Genomic DNA, 15,373 nt, shown 5'->3' on the forward strand with positions numbered 1-15,373 from the left:
GCCTTAGCTATTCTAACCAGGACAAGCAAGCTACAGCCTCGCTTATTCTAACCAGGACAAGCTACAGCCTCGCTTATTCTAACCAGGACAAGCTACAGCCTCGCTTATTCTAACCAGGACAAGCTACAGCCTCGCTTATTCTAACCAGGACAAGCTACAGCCTCGCTTATTCTAACCAGGACAAGCTACAGCCTCGCTTATTCTAACCAGGACAAGCTACAGCCTCGCTGTGCACAGTCAGTCGACATTCTGGTGCATACCAGGGTCTCGAGTGTGGTGTCTGAACCAGTCTGCAGGAGGCTGAGCGACTCGCATTTCTCAGTGTGTACAGAGGGTTCTCAATCCAGTACATTCTGCCACCTCCCACCCATAAGTCTCTGCGTCAGTCTCTCCCTCAGCCATCTGTCTTTCCGATTCAACAGTGACCAATTTAAATAAAAAGCCTAACACAAAAATCAGGCAAATATGTTTAATTTTTTAAAATAACTGATGGCAAAATAAAATATTTACATCACATCATACTGTGTAAACATGTAAGGTCTCTGTACAAAGAAATATACATGCAAAATAATGTAAAAATTTAACTGAAATAATAAAAGAAACAATACACAAATAAAAATCATGAGGTTACGAATACACATCCAGTTTTGAATCCAATTTCTTTTAAAAAGTTTCTGTACAATTTTACAAGAACCAACAAAAACCCAACAAAAGAATAAATAAAATACATTGGAAGCTGCAAAGCTTAACTACGCCAGTTTATGGCTCAAGACCCAGGTGTCTGGCTGGCTTGGGAAATGGGCTGGTCTCTTTTGTAGTGCAGTTCACACGAGAAAGATAAAAAGACATCCAGAAAACCTCAAGGGTGCCCAGAAACCCAGCCTCCTTGAGTTGAAAGGACTCCCCACGCCAGTGCGAATGCTGCCACAGTGACTCGGGCATTGGGTACCAGCCGCGGGGCGGCCAGTGCTTAATCGGCTTTTATTTCTTACCAAAAGCTCAAAACCCAGCCAATTTTTGTACAGAAAGTTGAAAGTCAAAAAGTCTAAAAAGTAGTAAATGTCCAGACTGATTTTGAGAAAAAAAATAATACTTTGGCATTCTGAATAATAGCATAATAAATTTTAAAACATTACCCTATTATCCAGTTTTATATTCAGAGTATGAAATCACTTTTTACAGTCCTCAAAACCAACAAGTTTCACGAAAAGTCTCCTTGAACCGATGGCACAGGGCTACGACCCTACCCACCCACCCGCCAACCCCAACACACACACACAACCATAAAGCTCACCATACGAAGTATGTGCTTTTTCTATATATTTATTACAGGTACAACAGAGGTCTTCATAAATAGTTGCATAAAATGTTAAAGCCACAACATTGCACATGATATGAAGTAAAACCAAAAAACCCCCAATGAGTGCATTTACAGTATTTTCATCTGACTGTGTACTGCTCAACAATCTGATTGACGGCTTGGGGCAGGAACAGGGGGAGGGGCAGTGGGGCAGGACCCAACCTGATGTCTTCATTTGCTGGGCATACCCTCGGACCCCCAGAGGAAGCCCCAGGCGGTGGGTGGGGGGTGGGGAGGGGAGGCAGGTGGGAAAACCACAGACCGAAGGCAGGAACAGTCTTATATACAAGTAAGGCCTACATTTCATCAGAGCAAAACGATTCATTCTATTTTATGCAAAAGTTTGAGGTTGAATGCACGTTTCAGAAGCCACGTCTGGTGTGAGACGCACACAGACGAGGCGCCTGGAGAAGCTCAGAGCCGAGTGGACTCTGAGCCCTAGACAAGGCCGTGGGAGTGGCCGCCACCTGGGTGCGTCTTCCCCAGAGACGCACATTATCTTTGTTCGTTAACACCAGTGGTTGAACATAGGCATTTTGTTTCCTTGAATAAATCTTGAAAACGTTAAATTTGCAAAATTCTATTCATGTTTGTTTAAAAAAGTATCTTTTTATTTTTTGCAGAAACCTGAATAAAATACTGTGATACAGCAATGCGACCTCTGCCTTGGGCAGAGTGTAAGTGGCGGTCCTCCACCCCAGCGCAGCTTGCAGCTCTGTGTCCAAGCACTGCTGAGCACAGCCCACTTGGAATGCAATTTCACACGATGAACATACCGGCAGCTGATCAGTTATATTTGCTTGTTTTTCTCTTGAAAATTCAGATTAACAGCTGATTGGCAGGTGAAAGAGAATGAGAAAGAACTTCTGGATAGGTCAAACTCTAGGCAGAAGCCTGCTCTGCAGAAAGTTTTTAATGCTACGGATAGGTCGAACATCATTCTGGTGTTTGCGCCGCTCAATGAAGGAAGTCAGTCTGGACGTGTCGAGGACGCCCGTGCTTCTGCCGTTGCCCGCCTGCAGCCACTGCTCCTGGAGGGCCAGCGCAGCCGAGGGACGCTTGGCGGGGTCCTCCTGCAGGAGGAAGCACACGAACTCCTTGGCCTTCTGGCTCACTCCTTTAAAGTAGTCATCTGGGAAGCTAAAGTCTAAGCGGCAAATGTTCAGGCAGGTCTCTTCCACACTGTCGTCCAGGAAGGGGGACACGCCACTAAGAAGTACGTATGTGAGCACTCCAACACTCCACGTATCTGAGGTCAGGGAGACAGGGTTCCCGAGGATGATTTCAGGGGCTGCGAATTCAGGGTTCCCCAGTAACTGGTGGATGTAGTAGGTCGTGTTGAGTTGAACAGCATCTCCAAAGTCAGCCAGTTTGATGGTTGGCTTGGCTAAACTCTCATCCACCAAGATATTCTCAGGCTGGAAGAGAGAATACAACTGTCATTTTCAGACCAGTCCAATCTTAAGCTTACTCATGATGATTGGCGGGACTCTACGGTGAGGTGGAAGGAATCTATGATGTCAACTAGGACAAGCCATGCATGTGCAAAGCAGGCTGGACCCTCAGCTGCCCGCCCAGGGTGAGGAGGAAGAGACGACCCAGCGGAGCTGGGACCCAGCTTCACAGAGCAGCTCTCTCTGGCGATCTAAGGGCCAAGTAGCCTAATGAAACCAGGCTGCTTTCTGAAGCTGGCTGTTCATTTTCCTCCTAGCACCGAAGGGAATACTCTCTTTCCTGCCTAAGCTACCACTGCACCCACCACACCCACCAGGCAACACTCATGGGGACTTTCTGAAAGTCGTGGAAGGCTGGGAGGGCTCCAGTGTTTTACCCAGTGTACTCTTGACTGTGTGCATCACTGAACGCAAACGCTTAGAAACAGAGATGAGCAACCAGTGCTAATCAGCTGCCCCCGCTACCCTTTTCGTCCCTAGTCGCTCGGGCACTCCTGGCCTGGCTTCAGAGGGGGCTCTGTGTCCCACATGGCCAGGCCGGTGTGCTCGGACCCCCCTTCACCTGCCCAGGGCCTCACCAACCTTTAGGTCCAGGTGTGCTATCCTGCAGTTGTGCAGGTACCGGACAGCTTCCAGAACCTCCCCCAGGTGCGCCCTGATCTTGCCTTCGGTGAGGCTTCCCCATCGCACCACGCAGTCCAGGAGGCGACCCTGGTCGGCCCTACAGAGGCAGGAACGGGTGACTGTTACGACGTGCTTTCCTTTCCAGACCTCTTCGGGCTAGTAAGAAGTAAACATGTCACATCTGTCACCTGTTATGAATGTGTCATCAGGATCTCAGGGCTGTGCCTCTAAGGTGTGCCCAGACAAGGAGGGGGATTTTTGTGAAGCTCTGATGGGAAGACACGAGTGGGGAACATGGTGTCTCCATCTTAAGAGGGAAGCCAGGGGTAGAGCGGCCCAGTCAAGGGTCCAAACCTGCCTGTTGTGGGGGATGGCGTGGCCTGGCTGCCGGCAGTGCCAGGCACAGCAGGCATCCTGTGGTATCTGCTGAAGGAAGGCATGTAGACCATGCTTCTCGGAGCTGTAGTTTCCTCGCCTGTCAAATGGGCCATGGGAAGACTCACTGAGATCACGTAACCACAGGTGGCCCAGTCAGTGCTCAGCGTTGGACCCAGAAGGCTTTCTCCTCTGAAATTACTGTTCATACTAAAAAAACACTTCCCCAGCACTGCCAAGTGCCAGGGGCTCAACGCCTTCTAACAACTCATTTAATCCTTATGACTGTCTGTGAAGTGGGCCTTGCTGTACCCATGTGACACATGAGGAAACTCAGGCACAGAGAAAGCACGAAACTTGCCCAAGGTCCACCGCTCCAGGGTGGAGAAGCCAGGACTGGACTGAGGTGGTCTGGCCCCGCCTCTCTAAACACCGGCCTATGCTGCTCTTTGCAAAACAGAAATCTGTAGGAAGATCAGCTGCCTGTCTAGCAATGGGGAGTAGCCTGTGAGAACTGGAGTAATGTGTCATGAAAACAGATCCTATGAACAGGATGGTGAGGCCAAACCATGTTGTTTCCCAGAAATGACGGCTGAAAGCACTGAAATGTCAGTCCAGAAACGAAGGCCTTGTAGATTGATGACAAGCACTCAAGCCACAGTCTTGTTAAAACTCCCCGGGGAAGGTGAGCAGTGGCTGTTGGTCACCGGCATCTGGAGCCAGAGAGGAGACCTCCCAGGTCCCGAGGCTCCCAGGCCAGGCCTCGGCTTGGACGTCAGCTCTTCCACATACGTCGCACCATGTCGGCCCCATGCCAACCCTCCGAAGCCAATGCTGCTTTTAAGGATACCCAGGGTGAGAAATGAGCCGATGAGAGGGAGGGCGGGGACTGAGGCCAGGCCCAGGCCCGTGGACCTCCTCTCCGTACACACTGCTCAGGCTCAGGTGCGCCCCACCGTCTGCCCTTCTGCCACGAGATGTGTTTTCTATTCTTGGGAGAGGGGCTGGAAGCGGGTCCCCATCCCCGTGTTCTGGGGGAGGTTTTAGCTGTGCAGCCATGGGTGGGAGGCCTTCCTGAGACATCCAGTGTCACCCATGGCACACGCGCTGCCCGAGGAAGCTGGTAAGGCTGCATGTGGGGCCACACGGGACCCTGTGGCAGCCTTGCCCTAGGAAGGGTATGGGGAGGCATTCATAATTTCTTTAAGAAAAAAATGACAATAACTACAACATCAGGTACAGGGCCTGGAGGGAGCTCCTGCAGGCGAGGGGCCCCGAGCTGGAGTCTGCCCCTACATGATCCCATGGGGGTGCCCCGCTAATCCTGTCCTTCCACTGAAGAGCTACGCAAACTTTCCAAACAGCGGCAAAAGGTTTTACCCTTCCCCATGGAAAAGAAGTTGCAAATGAAAGTAAACGTATAAAATGACTCCCCCTAAAAAGGAGGAATCGACATTTTTCAAAGCTAAATGCACAGACGTTTGGGGCGGATGAATCCGTGGGGGTCGTCCCTGCCTTGTAGGAGGTTGGGCGGCATCCCTGCCGGATGCACCCCCAGTTTGCGCTCTCCTGACATTTCCATGCGAACCCACACCTAGATGAGAACAGCTCCTGAGAGACACAGGTTTCCACTTTTCTTTACGTGACTGAATCATTTTCTGATCTTATGAAGGAGCCCAGTAAGTACAATGGTGCCAGTGGGGCAGCTCTGGTTCGTGTGCCCGCGCCCCCTCTCTGGAGGACATTCTGCAGGGAGGTGCGTCTTACCCTCCCATCCAGCTGGCCTGCCCTTGGCAGGAGGCCTGAGGGGCAGCGCTGATCCGGGGTGAGCTGCCCCTGCACAGGCTTGGGGTATCAGGTCAGCCTCCAACCACTAATGGGGGCTTGGGTTCAGCACCAGAGACAGCCTGGCCTCATGGGACCTTCAGAAATGGGAGGGCGTCTCCGGGCGGCTGAGCGTGTCGGGCGTTCCACCCTAGGGGTGACTGTCCTTCGTCAGGCAGCTGCCCCGTGAAGACCACACTGCTTTCTGCCATTACTGGAAGGCTCGAAAGCTGTGGGCTATGGCAGTGAAGATGTTTTTTAGTTCTGTAAATTCTAAAAGCCCAATATCTATCCCTCTTAGAGAACAAACAGCAACAACAAAACCCCGAGGTGGCGGCAGAGAGCTGGGAGCGGAAGGCCAGGTGTGTACGCACATTTCTAAGACCAGGACGTAGCTGGTGGGGGTCTCGAAGGTGTCGAGGAGGCCGACGAGCAGGGGGTGCTGGAGGCTCTGCAGGATGCCAAGCTCATGGGTGACCTGGTCGCGCTTCATCAACTTCTTGTTCACAAACTTAGTGGCCACTGCTCGCTTGGTTCCTTTCTGATCACATTTCTTAACGACAGAGAATCTGCCCCTGTAAAATACGTCAAGAAGACCATTTGCAGAGGCTGCTGAGGTCTGGCACCGAGAAAGACTCTGTTATCCTAAATGGACTGGCTGTGTGGTGGCCCGGTCCTGTCCAGAGGCCTGCTCTCCTGGCCACTCCACGGACGAGCTGTGGTGCCATGGCCGTCCCCCAAATCTGCCCTTGTCCCCGCAGCCACGCGATTCTGCTGGTCCTCCCTCCCAGGCAGCCTTGGTTTCCTCACATTGGTGGCGGCTTCCCAGCACCGTGTGTGGTAGAAGTGACAGGGCAAGACCTCTGAGCCTCGGCCTTGCCAGGTGGCTCCCCTCTGCTCCCCACAACGTGCAGAAGCCGGGATGTCTGCTCACGCCTCCCGTCAGCCACCCTTCCCTGCACGTTTGAAAGGAGCGTCTGCTGTGGTCACTGCCTCAGCCTCGACACTGTGGGTGTGAGTGTGGGGCAGGCACGAGGACCCTGGAGCTGCACCTGATGACCCACTTCCAGGGACTGGTCACACCTCAACGTGATCTGGATGAGGCTTTGGACCTCAGATGGGGGCCTGAGGTGGGTGAGTGCATTCTGCACACGTGAGGACCAGAGATGCGTCTGTAGTGGGCAGGCTGTGTACAGGGTTAAAGGCCATGGCTTTGCCACGTCTCTCACTCGGAGGCGGGGGCTGTTCCTCCCCTTGAATCAGGGCTGCCTGGGGCTGGCTCTGGCCCACAGGGTGTGGAGGACGTTGGTCGCTGATTTCTGAGGCTGGGCCTTCAGAGGCCTTGACGCTCCTGCTGTTCTGGAATGCCACTGCCCTCATGTGGGGAGGCCCAGGGTGAAAGTCGACGTGGAGAGAGGCCAGTGTCGCAGACAAGGCCTCTGACACGCACGGGGCATGGTGCACCAGCTGACCAGGCCAGGAGGGGCCAACAGAGTAACGGCCCCATTTGCCCTCGGCACCAGAAGAAGGCACACGTCACCACTGTCCTAAGACAGCATGTGCTGGTGTGACTTTCTATGCAGCCAGAGACAGCTGACACAGACCTCAACAGGAGCCATGTGACCAGTTACGGCCTCAGGAATGGAAGCCAGAGGGCGCTGCTGCTGGAGTTTCTGGGGGAGTTCTTACAAAAGGACGAAGGAAAGCGGTCATGCTCCTTTGACCCTGCTCTTCCTGCCACATGGGACACAGCACCTGGATATGTGTGCTGTGTGGCCCTAGAGGCAGAGCCAAGAGAGCCGGGCTGTCTGATGGCACTGCTGGGCCACCCCTGGCGTGGCTGCCCCTCATGAAGAGAAAGAGCCCCCTAGATGGGAAACCTCTCTCTTAGTTTGTGCAGGAGGACGCTGATACCCCATCTGATTTTACTGTCACTCCTTGAAGTCTCCACGCACAAGCGAAACGTGAAGGACACAAGAGGATTAAGAACTATAGGAAGCGTTTGAAAGATTCCTGAACTCTCCTAAGGATGGCACAGAGCTACCACTATTCTACACGCACAGAGGCAAGCAACTTCTCCCCATCGAGGGGTGGCTTGTGGCATTCCGCCTCTCTGCTGGAACCCGAGAGGAAAACGGCTTCCTTACTTCCCCAGTGTTTAGCATCTAAAGGCAATGAGAGTTACGATTCAAATGCAAGACACACAGCTTCCAACTGCTGGCAAGATAACACGGCTTAGCTTTAATCCGCGCACTCTCTGGTATGTCTTCCCTGCACTCTACTCTTTCGGAAGGCATTCTGGGTTGTGCCTCATACCTGCCAAGCTCAGCCACTTCACTGTAGAAGGAGTCAAAGTTGTCTTTCCAGGTCACCATGATCCCATCCATCCCTGGACCTGCAAGAAGAACAGCACCTGCCTGAACTTGTTTCCCGTGGAGCTTCTTGGGTAAGAAGGCTATCGCCACACACTGTCCTTCACAGCAGCTGCACATGGCCCCCCGGCACCTGCCACATGGCTCACATGAGTGGAGATGTGGTGGGTGCTTGAAGGACACACAGACACTGGGGCTTAGCGTGAAGGAAGAATGCAAAATATTTCACTAATAATTTTTCAAATTAAATACATGTTAGTAAAAACTGCTTTTACTTTTATTTTTAAAATGTGTTTACTAGAAAAATCTAAACTTGCACATGTGGCCTCTTTTTGCTTCTATTGGACAGCACTGCTACAGATGGTCCTCCCTGCTCACCTGGCCGCACTGCCTCAGGGCTAGGCTGTTCTCTCCTCCCCACGCCTCCTTTCACAGCCATGAGAGATCAAGAGTCCACAGTATTCACTTAACGTTCACAGAGTTTTACAGGGTTAATAAATCATAAATACACTACAAAGAGAATTTTATTAGGGAAGTGCCAACTGTAAATCACCTGTTAGTAATGAATCCTGTGTACACGTCCACAGGAACAGAAAGCATCCTTTCTAGAGTCTTCCTGTGAAAAGAAGCACTAAGTGGGGGAGCCCCACGTGGCCCCACTGCCAGGCAGCCCCTGGGAAGCACAGCTGCCACTGTGATTCTAAGCCTCCATGGGAGGCAGGCCCTCCTGACCCGGCTCATCCAGCCTCCTCTCCCCACTTAGTTCCTCTTTCAGCCCGCTCACCTGACCTGCAGTCCAGCCCAGGCTGAGCATCTGTCCACCCCTATCCTCACCTGGGCTTCTTCACCTCTCCCCAGGTTGTCACTGGGAATGTGTTTCCTTAAACCATGTCCAAGCTGACTTGTCTAATCGGGCTCCTCGGGGTGGCGGCCACCTCCTCCACGTGCCTTCCCTGACTCACTCATGGCTGGAAATCATCTCCTTGCATAGCAGTGGGCAGTCCCGGTGGGTGCCATGTGCTGCCAGCCAGCACTGCTGTCACAGGAGCGCTGCTGACCGCTACATGACTATAAGTGAACCCATGTCTGATCCACCTTTGCAGCCTCCCAGAAACCAGAAGAGTGCCTGGCACATACAAAGCCCCAAATCTTCACCAAAGGACACACGAGAAGCAACAATCACTTCAATGACGCAAACCAAAGGCTACGTTTCATTCTGCAGTCTTTTTTGTTAATGCTGGCACATTTGCACCCCTTTAAAGTGCTTTAGAAATGGTAAGGCTAATTCTGACTGTGTAGGTGAATGAGTACTGACAGAGAATCATTAATCAAAATAAAATTATTTCACTAGGCAGATTTGAAGCATCTACCAAATCACATTAAAAAATACTGGACTATTATTTACGTAAAAGTATTTCTTCTTCTTTTTTTTAACTGAAAGGGCTTGTCTTTTTTAAATAAACATTTTTATTCGAGCATTACATATATACAGAAAAATGGACCAAACATAAATGGCGACTCGGTGCCCACTAACCAGATCCAGAGACAGAGCACCACAGTGGCAGGTGCTCCCCGGCTCCTCTAAAACACACCTTCCTTTCTCCCTGGTTTTTTTTTTTTTGTTTTTTTTTTTTTTTGAGGCCGGGTCTTGCTGTCACCCAGGCTGGAGTGCAGTGGTGCAATCTCAGCTCACTGCAACCTCAACCTCCCAGTGGCAAGTGATCCTCCCACCTCAGCCTCTAGAGTAGTGGGACACACACTCAGCTAATTTTTTGTATTCTTGTAGAGATGGGGTTTTGCCACGTTGCTGGTCTCCAACTCCTGGGCTCAAGCCATCTACCTGCCTCGGCCTCCCAAAGTGCTGGGATTAGAGGCATGAGCCACTGCCCCCGGCACCCTTTTCTCATCAACAGAAGCTTCGGCCCTGGCTGGTGGCATGACAGGGCGCTCTCTGGATGATTCTCTTGGACACAGTTTGGGGGCCTGCACATGTCCTCAGGGTGCAGAGCCAATGCCTCCAGCCTCAGGACTCCCTCTCGTAGCCCAGATTCTGACCAGCTCCCTGCCTTGAGCTGGAGCTGGGCTTAGAAGAAGCCTTTGTTTCCTGAGCATCTGAGAACTGGGGCTCTGCAAGGCAGCCAAGGCTGGACAGAATGAGGGCACCCACCCCAGCTTGTGGGGGCAGGAATAGCCTCAGGCGGACAGGAGTGGAGCCATGGGTAGATTTAAAACAAAACACAAAATTACTGATGCCTGCAAACAAAGTGGCTTCTCTCAGAGAACAATTGGAAATAGTTAAGATCATCTTGGAATAGTCCACATAATTCTTCTGAAAACCTACGGTTGCAGCTGAATTTGTGTGACAGAATTAACCATATACTTGGATTATTTTCCCATTTGCATTTCCAGGGTATGAAGTCTTATTTTTTTTATTTATTTTTTTTTTTGAGACAGAGTGTCACTCTGTCACCCAGGCTGGAGTGCAGTGGCATGATCTTGGCTCACTGCAACCTCTGCCTCCTGGGTTCAAGTGATTCTCCTGCCTCAGACTCACGAGTAGCTGCGACTACAGGAGTGTGCAACCATGCTGGCTAAATTTTTGTATTTTTAGTAGAGATGGGGTTTCACCATGTTAACCAGGATGGTCTCTATCTCCTGACCTCGTGATCCACTCACCTCGGCCTCCCCAAGTGCTGGTTACAGGCGTGAGCCACCACGCCTGGCTGAAAAGTCTACCTTTCTAAAGTCCTTTAGCTTTTGCTAGTGATTTATTAAAAAAAAAAAATCACCTGTGTAATTTCTGTGTTATTTAAAAATTAGAAAATCTTTACTTTTTATTGTTTACTGCCAAATTCTAGATTTTAAAATTTCTTGTTCCATGATCCAAAAAAATCAGAACTTGTTTTCTGATTTAATGTTGTTAAAAACAGGAAATTAAGATACCTGGGACAAAAGTTCTAAGACAAATTCTGCTTACTGTCTACACACAGGGTGCTCTGGGACTCAATCGATCTTTTATTTGGGGTTTTATTTGTCCTCTGGAAGCAGCTCCATTTGTGGTGCAGCTGGAGGATGGACGGGAACCCTCAGAGCCCAGTACTGCACGGCCGGCCTTCCGCAAGATGGCAGCAGAGAGCAGCCCACGCCTTTCTCAGCAGCTATCTACATCAGGTAACTACAGAGCATTTTGAAAGGGCCTAAGATATGGGTTCTGCCCCAAGGAGCTTGCGGTTTAGCTGAGGAGAGAGAACAAGGTCTTCAGACCACAGCAAGCAGGCCCCACGGCAGAGGCCTCCTAGCCAGATGCTCTGGACAAGCTGCTGAGCAGCCCTGGGCCTGGTTCCTCCTGGACAGGGTAAGGAGGGGGCGCATCCACCCAGAAGGGTTGCTGTTAGGGTCTCAGAGGGCCACAGTGCCTGCGCAGGCCCGGGACCCACTCACATCTCCTTTCCTGCTTTTCCCATGCCCATTCTACGTGAGACCAACCTAGACCAGATCCAGATTCAGCTGAGTGGCTGGATCTGAGTGTTTTGAGTACTAAGAGCACGGAAAGCAGCCTGCCCCCACTCAGAGGCTGGTCGGGGAGGGGGGGGGCCCTGGTGCCCCATGGTAGGCAGCCAGAGGCCTTCATCAGCCAGGCCCCCATCCTCCTCCGAGCAACAGGAGCTCTGGTGTCTCCCCCGACCTTACATAAGGTGCCGAGAGGTCACTCTGCTGTGCCACCCCAGACACTTTGGTCTGCTACTTCCAATTCTCTTTTGAAGCCCCACAGATGACTTATTGTTCTATCTGTCAGGCCACATGGAGTGCGAGGGCAGACTCAGGACTTCCGGAGACTCCTGGAAGACGTGCCCCACTGGGTCACGTAGACTCCTCGTAGCACGGTGCTTACCTAGGACCCTCAGGCTGGCCGACGATGAGGCTGAACCCATGTCATTGACAGCGATGCACGTGTAGATGCCGTCATCTTCCGTGGTCACGCCCACAATCTTCAGAGTGGCCTCTCCCAGGTCACTGCGGCACAGATGGGAACACACTGGGTGTGAGAAAAGCTGAGCACGTGGCCATCAGCGCTGGCCTCCTCCTTCAGGATCAAGGGAAGGCAGGAGCTCAAGTGCTGATGAGGAGCTGTACACCCAGGCGTGAAATGTGCTCTCAGGGACGAAGTGGAGTGCCGAAGGCGGCCAAAGAAATCCATCCATGAAGGAGGAATTTCCAGTTGCCAAGAGACAAGATGGTGCTCCCAGCCAGCGAAACCCACCAGGAGTGGGCCTCCCTCACCTGTAGGAGATGCTGTAGTGACCATCGTTGTTCAAGGTGTTGTGTTCAGGGCCCTTCCAGGTAATTGAGGCTTTGGGGCGGCCACAGACTCGACATCTAAGAACAACGGTCTCCCCTGTCTCACACGTGACCTCACTCAATGGAATGACGAATTCTGGGGGAACTGCACGGGAAAGGAGTTGGTAAAGGCCCATCAGTCCTGGCTCCTCCTCCACACCCACCCACATGTCCCCGACAGACTGATAGGACCTAACCTGCTCTGCACGCCTAGAGCGCCACGGAAAACCCATTTCCAGAGGCCACACGCAAGTACTCTGAAACATGCCCCATAGATCTAGAATCATCTCTACGACTACAAGAAAAAGAACAGAACTCACCGTCATAAATGTAGTTGGGATTGAGAAGCTGAAATGGAAACAGCAAACAAGCATTAACTGAAATCAGCTACTTTAAGGTGTATTACTTTCATTCCAGGGCTACAATTATTGTTGAAAGACTTGTACAAATTGACTTGCCTGGGCATCAATCAAAACAGACCACATTTTTCACTGCACTCAAAAGCTTCATGCACACTAATTTGGGTGGGTCTTTTTCTTCCTACCCACAAACACAAAAACACTGCTTAGACGTGTGTTTTTCTCATGCTACAGGCTGAGTCCAGCTGGTCCTCAGATGCCTTCCTAATGCAGAGCCACCAACGCCCTGGCTCCCGGCGCTCGGAGTCCCTTTCAGGAGATACCTTCTTTTTCTCCAGGCAACCCCTGCCGCAGGTGTCAGGCAATCTGATTACAGGACTCAAGCTGACTGAAGTTGTCCCCAGGGGAATCTGTCACAGCCCGGGAGCCCATATGCGCCCCCGCATCTAGCCACTTCCCCTCTGCTCTAAGGCAGGAACACTGAAGGAAGCCTGAGCCATAGCTTCTCTGCATCTCCGCTGTTTCTGAGAAGCTAGTCTCTGTGCTTCATTTGCAAACCTAACCACGTTCTTTATAAGCCACAGGTGTACCTGCGGAAGTGTGCAGGGGTCTACCTGGTTCCTTGTAGGATTCACCCATCCCTGTGCCGGCCAGCGTAGTGCCCCTAACAAGACCCTACAGGACACACAGGGCACAGGGCTGGTGGGTGGGAGGGAGGTCATAAGCAAGACCACCTTCAGGTCTGCAGAGTCTCTGCCCTCCCTGATCCATTCTCTCATGCTGGGATGACACGGGCTCCTGAAGACCCCCGAACACACCTTCACAGATACCTTGTTGCTGAGTCCTTCCCGTGACTTCCTATAACCGTTCTCTAACTTGCCTTCCCTTTTGCCGTCTTTATCTTTTTTCTCAGATTTTTTCCTTAAACGGAGTGCTGTGTGCCAAGATGTTGACTTCCTAGGGGAAAAGAACACATTGTGGGTATTATGCCTTTCCAACATTCACCAAGTGCTACCTGGAAGTGTTAAAGAAAAGCGGAATATTCAACTTATGTGTGTGCAGGGGGATGGGAAATCCTCTACGAACAGTGACCTCTGTTAGAGAAAATGCTCCTGTGATTCTCCAGAACCAGGAGATAAAACCAACAATCTCTTCAAGTTTGAGGATGAAAATATAAAGGTGCCTGTGATAACTGATTTTATGTGTAACTTGAGTGGGTCACAGGATGCCTAGATATTTGTTCAAACGTTATTCTGGGTCCTCCTGTGAGTGTTTCTGAGTGAGATGAACATTTGGATGGGTCCAGTAAAGGAAAGTGCCCTTTCTAAGGTGAATGGCCCTCATCCTATCAGCCGAAGACCTTAAGGGAACACAAAAAGTCTGGTCTCCCAAGGAAGAGGGCGTTCTCCAGCAGACTGTCTTCAGGCTCAGCCTGCATCACGTGCTCTCCTGGGTCTGAAGCCTGCTGGTCCACATTGCAGATTTGGACTTGCCAGTCTCCATAACTACGTGAGCTGATTTCTTATCATAAATCCATTTCTGGACAGGCATACCTTAGAGATACTAGGGATTCGGTTCCAGACTACCACAATAAACTGAGTCACAATAAAGTCAGCCACATCAATTTTTGGATTCTTAGTGCATATAAAAATTGTTTATACTATACTAGAGTCTATTATGTGTGCAATAGTATTATGTCTAAAAAATATACACACCTTAATTAAAAACACTTTATTTGCTAAAAAAAAATGCTATCATCTGAGCCATCAGTGAGTCGTAATATTTTTGCTCGTGGAGGGTCTTGCCTAGATGCTGATGGCTGCTGACTGATCAAGGTGGTAGTTGCTGAAGGCTGGGGTGGCTGTGGCAATTTCTTTTTTTTTTTCCAGACGGACTTTCGCTCAGTCACCCTGGCTGGAGTGCAGGGCGTGATCTCGGCTCACTGCAAGCTCTGCCTCGCGGGTTCATGCCATTCTCCTGCTTCAGCCTCCCAAGTAGCTGGGACTACAGGTGCCCGCCACTAAGCCCAGCTAATTTTTTTGTATTTTTAGTAGAGACGGGGTTTCACCGTGTTAGCCAGGATGGTCTCGATCTCCTGACCTCGTGATCCGCCCATCTTGGCTTCCCAAAGTGCTGGGATTACAGGCGTGAGCCACCATGTCCGGCCTTTTTCTTTGCTTTTTTCTTTTTTAAACTTTTTAAATTGTATTTTTAGTAGAGATGGGGTTTCACTATGTTGTCCAGGCTGATCGCGAACTCCTGACCTTATGATCCACCCGCCTCAGCCTCCAAACGTGCTGGGATTACAGGTGTGAGCCACTGTGCCTGGCCTGGCTGTGGCAATTTCTTAAAGTAAGACAACAAGAAGTTTGCCACCACTCCCCGTGCTACAAAAGACTTCCCTGCAGCAGGTGACACTGACCGCATTATACCCAGAGAAGAACTTCTTTGGAAATTGGAATCAATCCTTTCAAACCCTGCTGTTGTATTATCAACTAAATTTATGTAATATTCTAAATTCTTTGCCAGCATTTCAACAGTGTTCACAGCCTTTTCACCAGGAGTAGATTCCATCTCAGGAGACCACTTTCTTCGCTCACCCCTAAGAAGCAGCTCCACAGCTGTTCAAGTTTGATGATGAGATTGAAGCTCTTCAAGCCACATTTT

The 15,373-nt window shown here is 50.8% G+C and overlaps 1 protein-coding gene across 1 annotated transcript in view; it reads right to left on the reverse strand.

Moving 5' to 3' along the window:
* Nucleotides 1-455: 455 nt before the first annotated feature.
* Nucleotides 456-15,373, reverse strand: part of TRIO (trio Rho guanine nucleotide exchange factor) — a 368,268-nt gene continuing 353,350 nt past the window's right edge. The window contains 8 exon segments of the mRNA XM_050794763.1: nt 456-2,778; nt 3,397-3,535; nt 6,012-6,212; nt 7,954-8,032; nt 11,902-12,023; nt 12,291-12,453; nt 12,668-12,695; nt 13,525-13,663. Of these exon segments, the coding sequence (XP_050650720.1) occupies nt 2,236-2,778; nt 3,397-3,535; nt 6,012-6,212; nt 7,954-8,032; nt 11,902-12,023; nt 12,291-12,453; nt 12,668-12,695; nt 13,525-13,663 (1,414 nt within the window). The 3' untranslated portion in view covers nt 456-2,235.

This window comes from Macaca thibetana, chromosome 6, assembly GCF_024542745.1.
Source record: "Macaca thibetana thibetana isolate TM-01 chromosome 6, ASM2454274v1, whole genome shotgun sequence".
Taxonomy (NCBI): domain Eukaryota; kingdom Metazoa; phylum Chordata; class Mammalia; order Primates; family Cercopithecidae; genus Macaca; species Macaca thibetana.